The 20,575-nt window shown below is 38.7% G+C and overlaps 1 protein-coding gene across 1 annotated transcript; it reads left to right on the top strand.

Moving 5' to 3' along the window:
* Positions 1 to 8,896: 8,896 nt before the first annotated feature.
* Positions 8,897 to 10,134, top strand: LOC131646129 (uncharacterized). The gene is made up of 6 exons (XM_058916268.1): positions 8,897 to 9,027; positions 9,131 to 9,322; positions 9,409 to 9,519; positions 9,613 to 9,694; positions 9,784 to 9,879; positions 9,965 to 10,134. The coding sequence occupies exons 1-6, from the start codon at positions 8,915 to 8,917 to the stop codon at positions 10,061 to 10,063; spliced, it is 693 nt and encodes a 230-aa protein (XP_058772251.1). The 5' UTR covers positions 8,897 to 8,914; the 3' UTR covers positions 10,064 to 10,134.
* The last annotated feature ends 10,441 nt before the right edge of the window (positions 10,135 to 20,575 follow it).

Below are 20,575 nucleotides of genomic sequence, written 5' to 3'. Positions count from 1 at the left end.
AGTCTTTACATGTTGCCTAAATGACTATTATATCCTTCCCTTAGACTACCTGACCCCTTTATGGTAGAGACAGTCTTATGGCGAACGATCATCTCGATGACCCGATCACATCCAATTGAAAGACTTCCTGCCCTCTCATGGTATGGATAGATCCTTTCGCCTGAAAGACTTAAAGAACACGAAAGACAAACTTAGGGTAGGTAGTTCTCAATTGCTTGCTCATTTCAAACAAATCCAAAATACTTTTCACACCTCCTTTCAAAACTATTCAAAACAAGGCTACGCTTATTTACAAGCTAAAGTCCTTAACGAAATCTTTTACTATTCACACACGACACTTCAAACTTTTCAAACAAACAAGTGAGCTAAGCAATTAAGAGCCCATGGATAACCATGGATGCAAAGGGTGCCTTACACCTTCCCTTTGTATAACCTACCCCCCGAACTCAAAATCTTTCAAAGGTCTTTCCTGTTCTTTTTGCCTTTCCAATTGGATAAAATAAAAGTCGGTGGCGACTCTTGCTATCCGCAACATTTTAAAAAGTTAGTTCACTGTATTACAGTATAAAACAAATAAAAAGCTAGAAATGTTTGATGGTTCCCCTCAAAGACAAAATGATACCTCAAGATTGTGATCTTGATTGATGATTGAAATGCAAATGATGTATGATCTTAGGGTCAAAAATTGAGGTATGACAGATAGGAACATATATCTCTTCCCACTACGCCAAATTTAAGCTGTAGCAGCGCAGCTACTAAAGCGCTTTTAGCAAAAGCGCTCTCGTAGGGTTCGCTAAAAACAAAATTAATAAACAAAGGGAAAATGATGCAAAAAAAGCGCTCTGGTAGGGGGGTATGAGAGCGCTTTTAAAAAGCGCTCTGGTAGGGGGTGTATGAGAGCGCTTTTAAAAAGTGCTCTGGTAAGGGGGGGTATGAGAGCGCTTTTCAAAAGCGCTCTGGTAGGGTTGTCTATTAAAGCGCTTTTCAAAGCGCTGGTATAGGGGGGTTTAATGAGAGCGCTTTTTAGTCAAAAGCGCTGGTATAGACCAGGCTATGAGAGCGCTTTTCAGAAGCGCTTTAGTAGCCTTTATTACTAAAAAACCAAAAACACGCTTCTCACCGGTTACTGTTTCTCACTTTCTCTCTTTCGTTTTCTATTCTCTGCACGCGAAAAACCCTCACTGTATCTTCATCATCCTCCATCGCCCTTCCGTCCACCACCATCGATGCCATCCACCACCGTCGGCGTCCCTCCGTCTACACTCGTTTTCTCCTCCGTCTTCATCCAGAACCTCACCGCCGGTGAGTTTTAGGCTTCATTTTCTTTTGTTATTTTTCTATCACTTATTTTTTCAGTGAAAATTTTGGTATCAAAGATTGGACTTCTGCCTGCAACTTGTTTGATGAAATGCCTGAAAGAAATTTGATAGCATTTCTATAGTAAAACAAATGTATTCATATTAAGTTTATTTTCATATTTAGTTTATATTCCAAGTTGAAATTTGATATAATCCATCAGTTTAGTTTAGTTTAGTTCAGAGATTGGGAATGATTTATGGGTTTAGTTTTAAGGGTTTCAACTAAGGGATGTTGTTTTTCTTTACCTTGCACAGTTGCACTGCAATTTGAGAATGAAGCATATTACATGTTTGATTAAATGTCTTTAGAGTGTATTGTTGAGTTTGAATGATATTGTGCTTCTCTTTGAGTTTTGGTTTTGGTTCATGTTCATGGCTGCCCGAGTTCGTTGTGTAAGACATGTTTGAAGTGAACTTAAGTATGTGTTAATAGGTTGGTGTAGTGGCTTCCCGGTTTCTAAGTTAATTGATTCAAAGGTGGTTGGAATTGATCTCATGTTTTGAAGTGGAATTAAGTCATATTTTGTATTGATATTATTTGATTTTGATAGCTTACGGTTATAAAATAATTTTGTAGTCATCTTAGATTTGGTTATAAAATAATATTGTATTAAAGAATTCAACACAAGTTTTCCTCAAATTTATTGGTTGTTGTGTTTCATGTGTTTGTTGATATGAGGTATTGCCTTCAAATTTGTGATGCTCTCTAAACTTTAGACATGTTTTTTGAACTGATTTGTTTTGCAATTTCATTTTATAAATAGAAGAAGTGGCTTTTAAATCACCCTAAATTGGTGCAGTTTCTACTAATAGTGGTGTGATGTTGGTGGGTCCAAAGAAGGGTATCGTAGTTGCTCGCTTTTGCGACAACTTTTTGTGTGCTTTCTCGTTAGACATTAATGCTGCCCCGTTATGAAAATACATGCTAAATTGTTGTTTTCTCATGAGATATAATTGCTCCACCTTGATTTCTCCATTTGTATGACTCGACTATGATTTGTGGTCGTTTTCACGCCGTTGTTTTGACATGCGTAGTTGCTGCCCCGGTTTCTAAGTAGTTGTTAAACTTTGATTTGCGGTACTATGTATCTAGAATTGCTATAACATCTAGGTGATGATTATTTTTCAGGGGATATTAAAGATTTTTTAAAAGAATATCACTAGAGACATCAGATTAGCTTACGGTGTGTGGTTCCAGAAGTTTCTGAATTTCTCTAAAGGTAATTAGTTATTCTTTTGCTATAGTTTCTGAATTTCTCTAAAGGGGACTGAATACTAATAGTTTATTTTTAGATTATATTAAGTAATACTCATTTTTGTTTGGTACAGTGGATATTTGTATTTAACTGCATCGTGTGTGTGTGTTTAATTTTAGAGTTACTTTGAAGTCTCTGGTTTCTACTTGTACAACACCGATTCAAACCTACCCATCTCCCACATCAAGTCTAACTCAGGTTACTATCCCTTTCTTATTGCTTATAGTTTGTTATTTTCTGCTTATAGTTTATTGTTTATGGTTCTATTTAATATCAATTTAGTGTCTCTCAACCAGTTTTTTGGTTTGTGGACTTATATTACCTTGAAATAAGGTAATGTCTTCTTTAAGAAATCGGGTATTCTGATTAGGTATTCTGATTAGGTATTCTATTATGATGATAGCTATTTATTATCTTGACAGAATTCCTTAGTACCTGATAGAGAAACCAAGAAGCATTTGTTTAGCTTAATTAAGACATGGATAAGACATGGATGAATTCAAACCGATTGTCGAAAGAGTACGAGAAAGGGGTATGGGAATTCGTTGAGTTTGCGGTTGCGCACTCCGAAGACCCGCTTCGAATGCCGTGTCCTTGCTTGGGTTGCTGTTATGGGGGTAAGGTTGACGGGAATAAGTTGGCATCCCATTTACTACGGTTTGGAATTGATAGAAGTTATACATGTTGGACAATGCATGGTGAGAAAAGTAACGGGAATGCTGAGTCGAGTTGTAATAGGAAGTATGCTTCAAACGACGATTGCACAGACACATACGAGTGCGATCGAGTCGAAGAGATTGCAGAAGCGCTTGAAGAAGATCTTGCGGATTGTCCCAAAATGTTTGAGAGGTTGGTAAGCGATGCAGAGAAACCGTTGTATGATGGTTGTTCAAAATTCACAAGATTGTCTGCGGTGTTAAAGTTGTACAACTTAAAGGCGGACAATGGATGGTCGGATAAAAGTTTCACAGAGTTATTAGCCCTTATGAAAGATATGCTACCAAAGGATAATGTTCTTCCCAATCGAATGTATGAAGCCAAAAAGATGTTGTCCTCTATTGGCATGAGCTATGATAAGATACATGCATGTCCAAACGATTGCGTTTTGTTTCGAAACGAGTATGCAGCGTTGAATGAGTGTCCTAAATGTGGTGCCCCTCGATATAAGAAAAAGTTGTCTCCTGCTAAAGTCTTATGGTATTTTCCTATAATTCCGAGATTTAGACGCATGTATCGTAGTGAGACCGATTCAAGACACTTGACTTGGCATGCAGATGAAAGAATTATTGATGGAAAGTTGCGACATCCGGCAGACTCACCACAATGGATGAAAGTTGATACTGATTATCCTGAATTTGGAAAAGAAGCAAGAAACCTTCGGTTGTCATTGTCTACTGATGGAATGAACCCGCATGGTATTCAAAGTATCTCGCATAGCACATGGCCTGTGATTCTTATGATTTATAACCTACCTCTGTGGCTATGCATGAAGCGTAAGTACATGATGTTATCTATGCTAATTTCTGGGCCTAAACAACCAGGGAATGACATAGACGTATACTTGGCACCGTTAATCGAAGATTTAAAGTTTTTGTGGGAGAACGGTGTGGAGGTTTACGATGGGTATAGGAAGGAAAGTTTCAACTTGAGGGCGATGTTGTTTGGAACAATTAATGATTTTCCAGCATACGGAAATCTATCCGGGTACAGCAATAAAGGTCAAAAGGCGTGTCCTGTTTGTGAAGATGAAACCGATACGACACGATTGGAGCTTTGTCAGAAGAATGTCTTTCTCGGCCATCGTAGATTCTTAAATTCTAATCATCACTACCGTGGGTGGAGAAAAGCATTCAATGGAAAGGCCGAACATCGTACAGCCCCGCCTTTTTTGTCAGGTGATCAAATTTTTGAAAAGGTGAAAGATGTGAGCACTCAGTTTGGCAAGCCTTTTGCACATTCACTTGTCAAGGGTGGGTGGAAGAAGAAGTCAATTTTTTTTGAACTTCCATATTGGAAGTCGTTGTACGTAAGACATTTCCTGGATGTTATGCATATTGAAAAAAATGTATTTGACAGCGTCATAGGTACGTTACTCAATATACAAGGAACGTCTAAGGATGGCCTCAACATAAGGAAGGACATGGTAAACATGGGAATGAGAACAGAATTGGGACCCGTGACGAAAGGAAAACGAACATATCTGCCACCTGCTGTTTACACTCTATCTAGAAAGGAGAAGAAAACATTGTGTAAGTTCCTCAGTGAAGTTAAAGTTCCAGAAGGCTACTCTTCAGATATTAGAAGACTTGTGTCCATGAAAGACCTCAAGTTAAAGAGTTTGAAGACGCGTGATTGCCATGTTATAATGGAACACTTTTTACCAATAGGTATACGTTCTATTCTGCCAGAAAAAGTAAGAAGCGCAATAACTAAGCTGTGTTTCTTCTTCAGGTCAATTTGCAGTAAGGTGGTCGATCCCGCGATCTTACCAACATTGCAAAAAGAGATAGTTGTTACTTTATGTGATTTTGAAATGTATTTTCCTCCCTCGTTTTTTGACATAATGGTTCATCTAGTCGTTCATCTTGTGAAAGAGACACAATTGTGCGGACCAGCTTATATGAGATGGATGTACCCTGCTGAACGTTATATGAAAATATTAAAAGGGTACGTGAAAAACAGAAGTCGACCGGAGGGTTGTATTGCCGAACGATACGTTGTTGAAGAAGCGGTTGAGTTTTGTACTGAATATCTGTCAAATGTTCAATCAATTGGACTCCCCAAATCTCATATTGTCGAAAAAAAAGAAGGAAAAAGGCTAATTGGAAATAAAGTTGTGACAGTATCAATGGTCGAACGGGATCAAGCGCACTTGTATGTTCTGCACAATGAGATTGAGGTTGAGCCGTATGTTGAAATGCACAAGGTTGTTCTCCGAGATTTAAATCCAAATAGAAATGAGAACTGGATAGTACGAGAGCACAATCGAAGTTTCATACCGTGGTTTAGGGATCATATTTATTCAAAGTATCATTCAGATCCTGCTTCAGTAACAGAAAGGTTGAGATGTCTAGCCTATGGTCCAAGTGTAATTGTGCTTTCTTATAGCGCATACGCAATTAATGGATACACATTTTATACCAAAGAACTGGATGATAAAAGTACTATGCAAAATAGTGGTGTTACCTTGGTAGCTGAAGCAATGCACATATCAAGTGCGAATGACTTAAATCCGAAATTTGCAAATTTGTCATATTTTGGGGTTATCGAGCGTATTTTGGTGTTTGATTACGCGAAGTTTCAAATTCCTGTATTTGGTTGCAAGTGGGTTGAAAATAATAGTGGCATACGAATGGATAAGTCAAGATTTTTGCAAGTGGATCTCAATAGGGTAGGGTACAAAGATGAGCCTTTCATTCTAGCCTCTCAAGCTAAACAAGTGTTCTATGTCAATGATCCGACAAGTACGAAATGGTCTATAGTGCTTTTATCTAACAAAATAGTTGATGAAAACATTGAAGATCAAGGTGATATTGGTGTTGGCATTGAATCTTGTACAAGAAACGATCAAAATGAGAATGAATCGTGTACTAGAAATGATCATAATGAGGGTATTTGGATCAATCCAACCGTCCGCGTTGTTAAGAGACGCGTAGAACACAATCCTACCAAGAAAAGAAAGAGACGTTAGTGATAAAGGTAATAGTATACATATTCCGACTAATTTGCTTTATTCAATTTGTACCGATTGTTTTATTCAATAGTATAGTACTTATTCAATTTTGGTGCATATTCTCGTTTTGTACATAACTTTTGAACCATGTATCCGTTTGTTGACTTCTTTACATGTAACTATACTATTTTGACGATTCCGGAGCTGCTCATGCACTTATCTTTACATTTCGGGACTGTTTTTTTATCGGTTTTGCTTCTGCCCGTAATCAAAAGTCGGGCTTAGGGTCTGAATTTCGGAAAACCGACTTTATTTTTGAGTCCGTGGGGACGTTTTACCATAGCCATGTAAATTTCGTTCAATTCCGACAACTTTCTTTTTTGACGCTTATTTTGATTTGTACCGATTTCGTTTCCGATTTACTTGTACATGCATGGTTTGACTTCCATTTGACTTGTATAGATTGTTAGCTTATTAATAGTGTACTAATGTGCTTTAGTTTGTTTGATACAGGTTCAATGGCTCCGGATAGAGATGCTCCACCTGAAAACTCACAAGAAAACTCACAAGAAAGAGATGCTCAAGAAGGAGATGCCACGGATACAAATGCTCCACCTGATACTGAAGCAAAAGAAGTTGCACGAGGCATCACCATTATGAAGGGAATCATTCGACATAGAGACCAAGGATTAGTATACCATTTGGATTGGAATTCTGATAAACAAGCAATTGGTCCTAATTCTGCAAAGTTGACAAGCTATATTGGTACACTTGTTCGTATGCATATTCCGGTCTCCATAGCTAAATGGAATCTGAAAAGCGAAGAGTTGGATGCGAAAAAAAAAGCGATTTGGGACGAGCTTCAGGTATATATCATATATGGTTAATTGTTGTTATTATCTTGACGATAAATTGTTTAAATTACTTATACTAACACACTATGCGTATGTTTTTTTGCAGAGGACTTTTGAGATACCAGATGATCGTAGACGCTACATACTTAGTTTGGCCGGCAAAAGATATAGAGGGTGGAAAGCTTTTTTGACAAACACCTATCTTAAGGATAAAGATGGAAACTTTCTTGAAGAGGAACCGGGACGACCAAAAAAGTATGAGATCTTCATTGATGAAAAAGATTGGGCTGAGTTTGTAAAGCAAAGAGATGAAGATTTTCGGAAAAGGAGTGCCACGAATAGTGCGAGAGCATCCAAACCCGCGTATCCATACAAAAAAGGGCGTTTGGGATATGCACGCTTAGAGGATAAAATTGTAAGTAAATAGAAATACGTTTTAATTAATTGTCTAAATGTGCATGTTTTATTTGACGATTTTATCATTTGTGTCAATGCATAGTTAGAGGAGACTAAAAGTGAGGAAACTTCACTTCCTGTACATGTGTTGTGGAAGGAAGCTCGTGTGGGCAAGAATCAAGCTGTCGATCCCGATGTTCAGAGAGTTTATACTGAATGTGTAAGTATAATGCTGTGTCTTTAATTAAATCAAATGTCTTTTAATATATAAATGATTTTTTATCTCCACTAATAATTATTGAAATGTAAATGAATTACAGGAGACCTTGTCGCAATCGGTATCCACCGGTGAGGGGAGCGTACTTAGTAGAGCACTAGATGCTCCTGAGTATCCCGGTCGGGTGAGGGGTAAGGGTCATGGTGTGACTCCAACCTCTTTTTACAAGATTCCTAGGAGAAGATCAAATCTTACCAATGAAGAAGTGTTGCAAAAGTTGCAGGAATTGCAAGCACAAGTCTCTGAATTGCAAAGAGATAAAGATATGTATATGAGAGAAAAGTGCAACACTTCATCGGTGAAAGAAACTAGTGATAAGGCTAGTATCAACTGTCAAAGGAAATTTCCCGAGGTAATTATAAATTTTTTTCCTTACAAATTGTTCTATTTTATTAATGATAATGACTTTATATTTACTATTGGTTTAGGGCATTTCATCTTGCCAACTATACTTATCGTCACCGAATTATCGACTAGTTGGCAAGGGAAAAGTGCACAACACTTTGGGAGATTTACTTCACCATAGACCGCTCCCGGATGGGCACCTGAAAGTATCGGTGGATGTTGTATTAGATCATGATGCGATGCTACCGGTACCTGACATGGTCTTAGAGACGACATTGCTGCGAGATGCAATAGGATCATTTGTTGCATGGCCCTCGGAGCTCATTACCATTAGTGATGAGGTATATTGAAAACGATTATGAATCATTTAGTTTTCGAATGTCAATTCTAAACCGTTTATTAATTATGTTTTACATTTTAATTTTAGACTGCTCCTATAAAACCCGCAATTAAGGGTAAAGGGATTTTACAGGAGGAGGAGTCTGTTGCATCACTAAAAGAGGTACATTTAAAGTGTTAATATATAATCTGAATCTAAATCTGCATGATTTTTTATTTTACCTAACTTATATGATTTTTAGGCATCCGCTCGGGAGTCACAACAAGTGACGCAGCAAGTTCGTAGCGTACCACCCACTGGTCCTCCGAAGATAGCGGCAAAAAAAGGCGGTGCTTTTGTGGCTCGGTACCGGACGACGCTCGCAACAATGGTTGATATGTCCAATTTGAAGGATGGTGCTTTACGTGAAATCAATATGGATGAAAGTGTCTTCGGTATTGAATTCAAGTCACATATTGCAATTGATGACTTGGAAGAGATTTTTACGCATGAACAACTAGGCGTCGGTAATATGCACTCATACATCCGGTAATATTCACTCATCCGATATATTATTTAATTAGTCCCACAATATAATTTATTTACACATTTCAATGAAAATAATCTAATGTTTATTATGTTTTTATTTAAGGTTGTTGTATGACAGAGTGTTGCGCGGGACTGTATTGTCTAACAGATTCTGTTTCGTGTCTTCCGCCCATTGCAGCGGAATGGCAATTGCTTCGGAACCGGAATCAGTTAGACAGCTCTTAGTCGATAGATTCATGTCCACCGGCAATTCAGAAAGTCTGCATCTTTGGGCGTATAATACCCGACCAGTAGGGTTAGTTTCTCATTCTTGGTTCATCTAATCTCTGTTTCTTTTATGTATAGCAAAATTTTCATATAACCTATTGTTTTAATTTATAGAGCACACTGGTTGTTGCTTGCTATCAACCCTATAAGAGAAGTCGTGTATTATCTGAATTCGGTAAATGGTGACTGGACCAATTATCCGGCTATGAAGGAAATCGTTGATTTGTAAGTGGGATCGTTCTAAATATTCGTGTATATTTATATATTTACTTATTTGTGGGATTGATCTAAACATGCTTTTATATATTTGTTAATTAGATCAATACAAGTGTTCCGAAGTCAACAGGACGCACAGGTATCCCGGACTAAATCAAACAATATTACTTGGATCAAAGTGCAGGTACATTATTTTTCACAATTTTGCTTATAATATTTATGCTACTTGATAAAACAAGACAACTATAAAATCTTATTTGTTTTTCTATGTAGTGTCCGCAACAGCGAAACAGTTCAGATTGCGGATACTTTGTTTTGAGGTTTATGAAAGAAATCCTTCAGGCGAATCAATTAGAGATTCCGCTCACGGTATGAATTTATAACTTAAGATAATTTCATATAATTTATTACATTTAACTAAATATATCATTCATATTATGTTTTTGTTTTGTAGTACCTTGACGAATTCCGTGCTGCTGGGAACCCGAGACTTAAGTTGGAAGAAATCAAAGAGGATTTGTGTCACTTTTATATTAAGCAATTTTTCATGTAGGATTTGTGTCGATTTGAACTATAATATTATTGATGTTGTAATGATGTATATATATAATTTTGGATATTATAATGGTATTATATTAGTATATATATATTGTCTTACTGATGGCTGAAATTATATCGTCGAAAATATATTACAGGTCGAAAATATTACAGGTTGAAAACATATTACAGGTCGAAAATATTACAGGTCGACTGGGAGGATTAAATTACATGCTGCACATTAAAATACCTCATTTAGCAACGACAGCGCTTTTAAAAAGCGCTCTTAAAGGTCCACCTACAAAAGCGCTTCTTAGTAAAAGCGCTGCCAAAGAATAATAAAAAAGCATAAAAAATAAAAAATAAAACGCAACATACGAAAGCGCTTTTGGAAAAGCGCTCTTATAGGGGGGGCTACCAGAGCGCTTTTTCCAGAAAAGCGCTCTTATAGGGGGGCCTACCAGAGCGCTTTTTCCAGAAAAGCGCTCTTATAGGGGGGCCTACCAGAGTGCTTTCTGAAGCGCTTTTGTTACCTACGCCAGCGCAGGCTTTCACAGCGCTTTTAAGCGCTTTTAAAGCCCATAAAAAGCGCTTTTAAAGCTCTTCCGTGTTGTAGTGTCCGAACTGTGTACGCCAGGTAAAGAAAACGTCTTCAACTGATAGTTAGGCATCAGGACTGGGCAGACGAGTTCTTCTTCTGAATGAACTAAATCGTCAGGGAGTAGATATTTCCAACTGATCTAATGTATCAAATGGCTTGCTCCTTTGGAAGATCGACGGAGATCCGGAGGCGGTTCCTTCAAAACTGAACTGAATATCAGGATAGGAACAAATATCTTCCACCGATCTGGGGGCATCGGGAATAGGAATGTCTTTGAACTGATCTGAGCTGCATCAGAAAATAAGTAGAACAATCCTCTTCTGATTCGAAACATCAGGATAAGCGCCTGTAATGACTAGGAGAATATTGCTCTTTGGGGAGCACTCGTATCTTAATAACTTTCCTGCAGAAAGAAAACATATATGATATGATTTGAGCATGATGCATGTATGAATGTTTGTGTAATAACGTTCCCGAGAAGGAAGACGCTATACGCTTTTTAGTATGTTATGCAAATGATGCATGATTCGGACGCTGCGTAGGGAGACAGCGGAGGAGCACTGAATTGTTGAAGAAATCCTGGAGAGAGTAGGGAACTCTGCGGGGAGGACAAAATGAGTGACCAAGGGTCATCATTGCAAGCTGACAAAGATGGATCAGAAATCTGCTGGAGACGATCAAATCTAGACGCGAGCTCAGGCTGGGGAATAAATCCTACTTGGGGATATGAACATCCCAATTAACTGCTTAGGGAATACCCTAGCAACTTCATTGGAGAAGCAAATTCTCGACACTCTAGGGATATGGAGATAAAGGGCAAGTTATGGAGACAACTCTGATGGGAAGTGACCAACTTGCTTGTGCAGGACGCATTCTGCTGGGGAAACCCTTGACGGGAACAAATTCTGATGAGGATGCATGTGAATCTCTGCTGAGAAAAGATTCAGTAGGGAAGATGAACACTTCTGCATAACGTCCCGCTGAGGAGGAAAGGCTAGGGATAAGGAATCTGTCATAAGAACCTTTTGCTGAAGCAACTCCAACGGAGAATAAGATAACTCTCCTGGGGAAACAGGTCAATCTATTGGAGAGAATGCTCTACTGGGGAAATGAGGGTCTCGGGCAAGGAACCTCATTAAGAGCTTGCTGGAGAATCAGATACTATTCCATCATGATTCAACTGGGGAAAAGACATTCCACCGGGGAACAAGAATTTCTGAAGCACGGAAATTGCACTAAGATGTGCTTTGCTGAGGAGATGAGGATCTTGGAACAAAAGAAAACCTCATCTAGGTGCCCTCAGCTGGGGAATAAGAATATGTCCCCTGGCTAGATCCGCCGATGCGCTGACATGGCGCACTTGAAAGGATGTACCTGCAAGGTCAACAAATGAACATGCCCAGGATATAACATGACATCTTTGCCTGCCATCTTAGTTATACAAAATTTTGAAGCAAATTCAAAGGTTTCATCATTTCTAATCATGTATTGTAAAAGCAATGCAGTTTTTATATGCAAAATTAACACAAACTCAGGACGTTTTATGCAAACAAAATAGTAAAAGAAAGCAGCTTTTGAGATGAAAAGAACTTTATTAATTGATATGCAATTCCTAGTAAGAGGTAACTGCACATTATTGAATACAAGAAGAAATGGCAATGTGAAACGGATATCCATTAGTTTCGATCCTGCTATCACTCTTATAACCTTGACGCACTCATCTCCTTGCTTTGGAAGACCGTACTTATTAGGATTGATCACTGCCCGACTTTATGACCGATTGATGTAACACAACGGAGCTTGTGGACCCGACTGGGGTTTGCAAATGCTTTAGGTATTTGAGTTGCCAACAATGCAAACTCAAGAACACGGAGTCTTGCTTATCCCTCGGTCGGGAGCCCTAAACACAACGGCTGAAGTTTGTGAATGCTTTAGGGATTTGAGTTGCCAGTAGTGCGAACTCAAGAACACAGAGTCTTGCTTATCCCTCAGCCGGGAGCCCTAAACATTTCAAACATGTATGAAGAGTGATTGCCAAGGTGGCATGCGAGATGTAGTCGTCCGCTTTTGTCCCTTTTTTGCCTAAGTCGCCCTTTCGGATTTTCAACTTAGCGGGTATATTTGTTTCTTTTTCATTCTTTTGCCTGATTCATTTTCTTTTTTTCTTTTTTTTTTCTTTTTTTTCTTTTTTTCTTTTTTTTATCTTTTTTTTTCATCAGGTCTATGTGAAGTATTTTTTTACTACATCTGCGTTCACGGGGTGCGGAAAGTTCTCGCCATCCATTGTTGCAAGCATCATGGCACCGACAGAGAATACTTTCTGCACAACAAAGGGGCCTTCATATGTCGGAGTCCACTTGCCTCGAGGATCTCCCTGAGGAAGGATGATTCTCTTGAGTACCAGGTCACCTGGCTTATAGCTTTGGTGTCGCACCCGCTTGTCAAACGCTTTTCTCATCTTCTTTTGGTACACCTGACCATGACCAATAGCCGCTAAACGCTTCTCATCAATGAGATTTAACTGATCCAATCGATTCTGTACCCATTCTGACTCGTCAAGCTCGACGTCTTTCATAACCCTCAGGGAAGGAATCTCAACTTCAACAGGCAGTACCACTTCCATACCATAAACAAGTGAGAAAGGAGTTGCCCCAGTCGATGTACGCACAGAGGTGTGGTAACCATGCAAAAAGGCAGTATCTCGTGCCAATCTTGGTAGGTTACTACCATCTTCTGCACAATCTTCTTAATGTTCTTGTTGGCCGCTTCAACAGCGCCATTCATCTTTGGACGATACGGAGAAGAATTGTGATGCTTAATCTTGAAGGACTCACAAAGCTCCTTCATCATCTTGTTATTGAGATTTGATCCATTATCAGTAATGATCTTCTCAGGAATCCCATAACGACAAATTATGTTATGCTTGATAAAACGAGTAATCACTTGCTTGGTGACATTCGCATAAGATGCGGCTTCAACACACTTGGTGAAGTAATCGATAGCAACCAAAATGAAGCGATGCCCATTGGAAGCAGTAGGCTTAATCTCTCCAATCATGTCAATGCCCCACATTGCAAAAGGCCACGGAGAAGTCAAGACATTCAAAGGCACAGGCGGTACGTGCACTTTATCAGTATAGATCTGGCACTTGTGACAAATTCTGACATGGTTATGACAATCAGTCTCCATGGTGGACCAATAGTAACCAGCCCTCAAGATCTTCTTAGCCATTGTATGCCCACTAGAATGGGTACCAAACTCGCCTTCGTGCATTTCCTCTATGATTTTCGAAGCTTCTTCCTTAACGACACATCGGAGTAACACACTGTCATGATGCCTCTTGTACAAAACCCCACCGTTAAGGTAGAACTTAGCTGCGAACCTTCTCAAAAACTTCTTCTCCGTTACCTACGCTTCGGGCAGATACTCTTGAGTTTCGAGGAAATTTTTGATATCATGATACCAGGGATTGTCGTCCAGTTCGACATCAGCCTCAAAGCAAAACGCTGGTTTGTCCAACCTGTTGATGGTGATGTTAGGCGCTTCATTGGCCCATTTCACTTTGAACATGGAAGCCAAAGTAGCGAGAGCGTCAGCAAGATTGTTCTCTTCTCTAGAAATGTGCTCGAATGTGATCTCATTGAAATACGAAATGAGTCTCATCACATGCTCCCTGTATGGAATCAGATTCTGATGGCGAGTTTCCCAATCTCCATTGATCTGACTAATGACAAGATTGGAATCCCCATAAACTTTCAAGTACTTGATTCGCAAATCGATCGCAGCTTCGATACCATAAATGCAGGCTTCATACTTAGCCATATTATTAGTGCAATCAAAACAGATTTTGGCTGTAAAAGGAATATGAAATCCTGATGGAGAAGTAATTACAGCTCCAACACCATTCCCAAGTGCATTAGAGGCACCATCGAACACGAGCGTCCATCGCGATCCTGGTTCGGGTCCTTCCTCTGGTCCGGGAATGTTACAATCTCTGATGTACAGGACATCCTCATCGGGAAATTCAAACTTCATCGGTTCATAATCTTCGACAGGATGATGCGCAAGATAATCCGCCAACACACTACCTTTGATGGTTTTCTGGGTACTATACTGGATATCATATTCAGTCAAAATCATTTGCCACCTGGCTACTCTTCCGGAAAGAGCGGGCTTCTCAAAGACATACTTAATAGGATCCATCTTGGAAATTAATAAGGTGGTGTGAACCAATATATACTGCCTCAGCCGGCGAGCAACCCACACCAAAGCACAACAAGTTTTCTCGAGCAGTGAGTATCGGGATTCACAGTCGGTAAACTTTTTGCCAAGGTAGCATATTGCATGCTCTTTTCGGCCAGACTCGTCATGTTGACCCAGCACACATCCCATTGAGTTTCTAAGAACTGTGAGGTACATAATCAAAGGCCTTCCTGGAACTGGAGGCATTAGTATCGGAGGTTCCTGCAGATACTCTTTCACTTTTTCGAATGCTTTTTGACAATCATTATTCCACCTGGTCGTCTGATATTTTCTTATCAATTTGAATATTGGTTCACAAGTGGCCGTAAGATGAGAGATGAGTCTAGCAATGTAGTTCAATCTCCCTAAGAAACCATGAACCTCTTTTTCTGTTCTCGGCTCAGGCATCTCTTGTATGGCTCTTATTTTTGCGGGATCGACCTCAATACCTTTACCACTAACAACAAAGCTCAATAACTTTTTAGATCAAACTCCAAAAGTGCATTTGTTTGGATTTAACCTCAGTCTGAATTCCCGAAGCCTTTCAAACAACTTTTGCAAATGAACTAAGTGCTCTTCTTTAGTTTAAGACTTTGCAATCATGTCGTCTACATACACTTCAATCTCTTTGTGAATCATGTCGTGAAAAAGAGTCACCATGGCGCGCTGATACGTTGCCCCTGCATTTTTCAACCCAAAAGGCATGACTTTATAGCAGAACGTCCCCCACGGTATGATAAACGTTGTTTTCTCCATGTCTTCTTGTACCATCTTGATCTGATTATAACCAGAGAAACCATCCATGAAAGAAAACACCTTGAAAGAAGTCGTATTATCCACCAGCACATCAATATGGGGAAGAGGAAAATCATCTTTCAGACTCGCCCTATTCAGATCTCTGTAATCAACACACATCCTGACCTTTCCGTCCTTCTTAGGTACAGGAACAATATTCGCAACCCACGGCGGGTAATTCACAACTTGCAAGAAGCCAACATCGAACTGTTTCTAATCTTTGAACGCTGATCACATCTTTGAACACGTTGAGTTTCAAGACATACCATTCAGTGTTTGTAATTCAAATGGTATTTTGCAATCTGCTTGTATTTCATTTCAATTTTTATTTTATTGTAAATTGTAATCATTGTGATTTAGTAATACAATAACTTAGTTTCAAACTCTAATGTGAGGTAATTGTTATATACTTCTCTCATTCAACTACAACAGACCTTCATTTTGATGTCCAGCTGCTTGGTTTAATATTATTACAAGTTTTTGAAATCTTATTATTAAAGTGTGAATTCTATTCTGCATACTACTTGGCTTATGTAACTCATTATTTTTTCTTATAAATTTGTATGTCCGTAAGACTTTTATGATAATTTGTGCTTTTTTCTCATAAATTTCTTCATTATGTATACAATTATCCATGTAATATGTTAATTACTTCTTAATAGGTGCATATTAAACCATATTTGATAATGTTTTATTACATTAATTGATTTGATTGACTACAAGTTAGCCAAATTTGATGAATCATATAAATGGAATAGTAGTTACTTAACATCTAATGGTAATTATGGTAGTGCTTTTGTTGGAATGAAATTTGTTTGGATTCTCTTAGGCCAAAGGTTTTAGCAAGTAAGTAGGTTATTATCGTTATGCTGATGTTGCACTTATTCTTACTAATCATCTTGCTTCTATCCTGCATGTTCAATGAAAAGCCAAATAAATCTCTTCAATTTTGCACAGGTTTTTGTTGTTCAACGTGATAATGGAGCAAAGCTGGACATTGCTAAATCTGATTTGGTTGAAGAAATAAAAAAGTTGCTGGTTAATATTCAACAAAATATTATTAATATTGTAAAACAAAAAAGAGATGAATGTATTCAAATCATACATACATAAGATGAGTTTGTAGAAGAAAGATGATCTTAGCTCTTTGGTATGGAGAAGGTAGAAATTATATATTTTTGAGAATTTCTTTCCTGACCCCCCTATGGGGGTGACCCCCAGCGAAATTCCAAACTTGCCCCTGCTTTGGAGATGTATCTCCGAAGTAATTTTTTAAAGATTTTTCCAGACTTCAGAAATGCATATCCGAAAACACCAATTTTTTGGTGTTTTCGAAGATGCATCTCCGAAATGCATGAAAATTCAAAATATACGATTTTAACAGTCAGGTATTATTTCGGAAGTACATTTCCGAGATAATCTGTTCATATACCATTTTCCCTCCTTCACTATTTCATCATTTTTATCAAAAACAAACTCAAACCATCTGCAAAACTTCCATCAATATCAATCCATTTTTCGTCTCAAAATAGAGTTTCAAACGGTTGATCACGTTAAAGGGAGCATAGAAAGCTACAATTTGAGGTAAACATCACTTATTTTATCCCCTATTTCACTACATTGTTGCTGATTCAAGAGATGAAAACTCCGTCAGTTTGGAAGTTCATTTCCGAAATAAGTCACCTAACAAATTTCGAAAATGTACTTCCAAAATAATGTTTGGCAGAATTAAAAAAAACAATTTTGACCATTTTAGCATATTTTTGCATATGTTAGGTATGGTGCATCTGGACAACATTGTCGCTGATGACGTAGTAGTTCCAGAAGATGTCAACATTAATAACAAGCCGGTTAACAATGTCAAAGCCATGATCGATGCGGTGGATGTATGACAACAATTTACAAATGATAGGAGCTTCGCTTGTCGTGAACAATTGCTTTATTGGGTTCGTAGTGAAGCTAGTAAACTTGGATTTGACATTGTTATAATAAGGTCCGACAATGGAAATAGTAGACGGAAAACTTTTGTCGTTTTGAATTGCGAGAGGGGTGGGAGGTATGTACCAACAAACCGGGTGTTAAAACACGAAGACACGGGATCGAGAAAGTGTGGGTGTCCGTTTAAGTTGCGCATGACTCGGAGGATTGATGATTTGTGGCGTTTAAGCGTCATTTGTGGAATTCATAATCATGCCTTGGAAGCCAAGATACATGGGCATCCAATGGCGTGTCAGTTGTCCCGCGAAGAGAAGAATGTTATTTCAGATTTATCGATAATCAAAGTGGAGCCGAAAAACATACTTGCCAATTTGAAGCGAAAAAAACTGGATAGTGTTTCAAATATCAAGCAAGTATACAATGAACGGCATAATCCTAAAGTCTTAAAAATGGGCCCGAGGTCAGAAATGCAACAACTTTTGAAACTATTAGGCGATAACCAATACATTTCAAGCTTCTGAACGTGTGAGGACAAAGTTATGGTGCGTGACATTTTTTGGACTCATCCCGAAAGTATCAAATTGTTCAACACATTTCCAACCGTTCTTGTGATGGATTCGACGTACAAGACCAACAAGTATATGTTTCCGCTTCTAGAGATTGTCGGTTTGACCTCGACAGACAAGACATTTTCGGTTGGATTTGCTTTTTTAGAATGTGAAAAAGAAGATAACTTTACATGGGCTTTGGGAATATGCAAGTCTTTGTTGGTTGATCAAAAGAATATGCCAAGTGTCATTGTTATCGACCGAGACGATGCTTTGATGAATGCGGTCAATACCGTCTTCCCGATATCGACCGCATTACTTTGTCGGTATCACATAACATGCAACGTGAGAAGTAAGCTCAAACCCGAGGTTGGCATGAAATATAGACCGGATGAAAATGCTAAAGTCATCAAAGCCGGTGTTGTGGTGGATAAGATTATGGCCGCATGGAGGGAGATTTTAGATGCACGTTTCGAAGAGTTGTATATCGAGAAATTGATACACTTTAGGTCTTTGTGTGTTTCTATTAAGACTTTTTGTCATTATGTCGAATCCACTATCCTTGACAAAGTAAAGGAAAAAGTTGTTTGTGCTTGGACGGATTGAGTAAGACATTTTGGTTGCACTACAATCAACCGAGTTGAATCCGCACATGCGGCGTTGAAGAGATGGTTGGGTGATAGTAAGGGGGATTTGTGTCGGGGATGAGACACAATGAAATTCAAACATCTTTTGGTCGGAGCAAGACGGTTACGGAACACCAGTTTAAGGGCCAAAATCTATTCTCGCAATTGATTTACAACATATCCCGTTCGAGATTGAATTTTATGTTTCGTGAGGCGAAGCGGGCGGGGACAACGGGTCCGGATAGTTCTAAATGCGGGTGCACAATTAGAAAAACATACGGGCTTCCATGTGCTTGTATACTTTCTAAAAAGATGAAGTTGAATTCACCAATACGCATGGATGAAGTAATAGACCATTGGAAAAAGCTTTGTTTTGATGATTTCGAGCCGCCGAAAGAAAATGATTCCAAAATCACCATATCCAACGAGTTGGAAGTGATAATGAATAAGTTTGCTAAAGCGGATGACACCACGAAATTGCACATAAAAAACAATTGCAAAAAATTACATTTCTGGAGACCACCGATTTGAAACCGCCATCTCAACCGGTTAAAACCAAAGGTGCGCCAAAAAACCCGAAAAAGTACCCAAGAAGATACATCAACCAAACGATCTCCTTCCTACTTTGAACATGTTGATACATTGATCCCGGATTCACCAACACCAAAGTCCAAGTGTAGTGCTAACAAAGTGTGGTGTCGTTTTTTTTACCTCCCTGTTTCACTTGGGAGGACGGCACGCTAGACCCTTCACGCGAAATTTGGAAGGAGAATGCGCCCGTGGTGGGATGAATTTTATTTCAGTTCTTCCTACGATATCACACGAACTTTCTTATTTGTCCTACGAGTGGGAAAGGGGAAAAAAGATCTCAACTAAACCCTAGGAGTTTGCTAAGTGTGGGGATTCACCTAGACTAGAAATTCTGGAGTCCGGGAGGTCGGTTATACATAGGGAAGTGTTTAAACACCCTACATATCTGTAGTACTCTACAGGAACCTTCTCTGTGTCATTGTGTTTGTGTATACTGCTAATGATTGGGAAAGTTTCTCCTTTGTGTTAGGAGAAGGAATTGAATTGAATAAAAGAAAGACAGACAGACAGACTGACTATTTTTGGTATTTTATTAGCTCGCTGAGGTTCCTTGTGAACCTCATGCCTACATATCCCTAATGGAAGTCAGAGCTTAATGTAGTTCGGGGAACTAATTGATTATTAATTGTTTTTGGGTGCCTTGCTTGAAGCTCAAGGTTGAAGCTTGAATTAAATCTCTGTTTACAGTAAAGAGACATGAAGTCATCTTTATAGAGAGGTATTTCTACTATTCCACCACAAACATTTTGAAAGAGTGACAAAATAACTGGATTCATTTCATTAAGAGAGTGACCTTACTTGTGTGTTTGCAAGTATGCTAGTATCTCTTGAATGAAAGAAAGATGCTCGTCCAAATTAGGGAAAGTGTACAAGTCTGGGGATGTGCCAGAGCATGTCTTTCAGAGTCCTAAATGGGAGACTTTGATTGAAATTGAAATTGAAATTGAAATGTTGAAATGTTTGTTTGTTTGAATGTGGTGAGATAGAGGAAAGATCTCTCTATAGAGATAAGCTATGTCTATCTACTGTATAAAAGATTTGATTTTTTTTAACTGGCTTGTATGAGGCCCAAGCTTGAGGCTTTTTGATTGATTGATTGTTTATTGACCCTGGGAGAAAACTCCACTGGGGATTAATTTACAAGGGATTTTTATGTTCTGTACAAAGCCCAGAATTGAGGCTGACTC

This window comes from Vicia villosa, linkage group LG2 (genome assembly GCF_029867415.1).
Source record: "Vicia villosa cultivar HV-30 ecotype Madison, WI linkage group LG2, Vvil1.0, whole genome shotgun sequence".
NCBI classification, from domain to species: Eukaryota; Viridiplantae; Streptophyta; class Magnoliopsida; order Fabales; family Fabaceae; genus Vicia; species Vicia villosa.
This window is presented reverse-complemented; position numbering and strand designations above follow the sequence as displayed.